Source organism: Chinchilla lanigera, unplaced genomic scaffold, assembly GCF_000276665.1.
Source record: "Chinchilla lanigera isolate Chin_1 unplaced genomic scaffold, ChiLan1.0 scaffold00021, whole genome shotgun sequence".
Classification (NCBI taxonomy): domain Eukaryota; kingdom Metazoa; phylum Chordata; class Mammalia; order Rodentia; family Chinchillidae; genus Chinchilla; species Chinchilla lanigera.
Window position 1 is genome coordinate 24,243,370 of NW_004955422.1, and position 2,163 is coordinate 24,245,532.

Here is a 2,163-nt window from a genome sequence, read left to right on the forward strand (position 1 = left end):
GCACACCTGTGGAAGGGATGTTGGTGGAGCCTCTTCAACTTGAAAAGCTTTGTGGCCTTAGTATTCCTGTTTTTCTGGGATGGGTCTCCTACTGGCCTCACCAGGGCAGACACATGGTTCTTTCTCTTCTGTGAGTACTGATGTTTCAGGATCAGTAAGCCTGAGGGCGAGGCCCAGTCCTTCTCTGGCTCTAACTTCACCTTCTGCACTTCCTTGGTGCAGCCTTGTAATGTGCACCTCCAGGGTCTTCAGAGTACATAGGTTAAGAGAGGGAATCTTCTGTGACTCCTGAAGATGACCAGAATTTTGCTGTCTGTGTGGGTGGCCTAAGCTCTTTGGGCAGAAAGCGAGGACCGGCGCAATCTCAAAGGGATCAGACCCTCCTGGATCTGCAATCTCAAAGGGATCAGACCCTCCTGGATCTGCCTTGACTTCACACCCAAATGCATTTTCAGTGTGTCTTCAAGGCGACTCTTGTCATTTCCTACATCACTGTCCATGATGTTTGGCATCTATTTCTCTGACTGTGCAGAATTTGCCCCTGGAAAGTTTACCGAGCAGCTTTCCAAGGCCCTGGAGAGGTCTTTGGGGACGTTACCTAGACTATGGCCCCCATTTCCCGTCCCGTCTGAAGGCCTAGGTTTGTCCTTTGCCTGACATGTATGAATTACGTCACCCTGAGCCTGTTTGAGATCTCAAAGTTCTTGGGTCCTGTTGGGGACATCACACTGGCGTTGAATGAACAACGTTTGAATGTGTTGCTCCAGTAGTCTCCAGTGCTCCAGGCTCATGGAATAACCCTTAGGAGGGGTGGCAGAGGGCCAGTGGTTTTGGCAAAGGTTGGGAAGGAAAGGGCTATACACCTCCTGAGAGCTTTGGACCGTTGACTGTGGAGCTCACTCACTCAGGGTCTGTGTTCTTAAGAAGGACCCTCCTGGGTATCGAGTTTCAGCAGGGATCAGATGTTGTGGATTATTATGGGGTGTAGGCCAAGCTGCACCCAAAGTGGGGTGAATAATGTGGGAGGAAGGGTGGGGGGAAAATGTTGCAGATGGGCCTGAGACTGGACCTGACCTAGACGAGCGGGCTGGAGTTTGGTGGTAGAGAGAATCAAGGGAGAGGTTTGGAGGTCCAGAGAAGACAGGGGCTGTGGACACATTTTATCCTGCCCCTGAACTGTGGAAAGATTTTGAGTTTTGTTGAATGAAAATGGGGGAGGCTGTAGAGGAGGATTCTGAGAGATCCAGGCAGCAGCCACCAAGGATTCACTGTGCAGAGCGGGCAGACCCCAGAAAAACTGGATCCAATTCTGTTGGAACTGGGTCCCCAGAATTTTGAGATCTGAGAATTGGTGGTGACCAAGTTCCAACTCACTTGTGTGTCCCACCAGGGTTGTGGTGTTGTGACGGGATCAGGGGGCAATGGAGCACAGAGGGAAAGTGCAAGTGGCTGGGGTGAAATTCCTTCCAGGGGAAGCAGGGACTCTGGGAGCTGAGAGGCAGTAAGGGATGTGGGTGAACACACAAGATCCGAGGAAGCTGTGGACCAGCCTGGTGATGGAGAGGCCAGAGGTAGGAGGTGCTCAGTGAGAGGAGAGTGGGAAGCCTCTGCCAGGGGGAAGCGTCCACATTCTCCCTGTGTGGCTGCGGGGATGTGACAGGTGTTCTTTGGCACACAGCGGTAGAGCCCTGTTGATATAAGAGCTGCTGAGAGCTTCCTTCATCAGGCAGCAGCTTCTGGAAGCTGTCAAGAATAGGAGGCATAGCTGCAGCCATGGGCACGGATCAGCCCATGCGTACCTTGACCCCTCCCCTGCACCGCACCCCAACCTCATGGTCCTCTGCTGCCCCTCATCTCAGGTCCTTAACATCCCCCACTCCCAGGACCTCTCCCTCCTACGTTGGCCCAGTGGTGCTTGGTGACAGCATAGGCCTTAGGAGGAAGGAGGAAAGGGGAAAGTGCTGCACCTTTCCAGAAGGGAAGTTAGGGTCTTATCCAGCTTATGGTACATTCGGCAATCTGCAAATGGTAGCAGGTGGGAAACTGAATTATAAAGTATAACTGGTAAGGAGTGGATTGAGATTTTATAGGAGACTGAAGGGAATATCCCTTTAGAGGTCACCATGGGAGATTTGACTCCAGAACCCAAGTATCACTGTCCAG

General features: G+C 52.2%; 1 protein-coding gene across 1 annotated transcript in view; it reads right to left on the reverse strand.

Annotated features, from left to right (window-relative positions):
• Positions 1 to 326: 326 nt before the first annotated feature.
• The window catches only part of LOC102027543 (spermatogenesis-associated protein 31-like), a 3,043-nt gene continuing 1,206 nt past the window's right edge, over positions 327 to 2,163 (reverse strand). The window contains exons 2-3 of the mRNA XM_013513838.1: positions 1,968 to 2,019; positions 327 to 492 (exon numbers count right to left, since the gene is read on the reverse strand). Coding sequence (XP_013369292.1) covers positions 327 to 492; positions 1,968 to 2,019 — 218 coding nt within the window. The remainder of the gene's footprint in view (positions 493 to 1,967; positions 2,020 to 2,163) is intronic.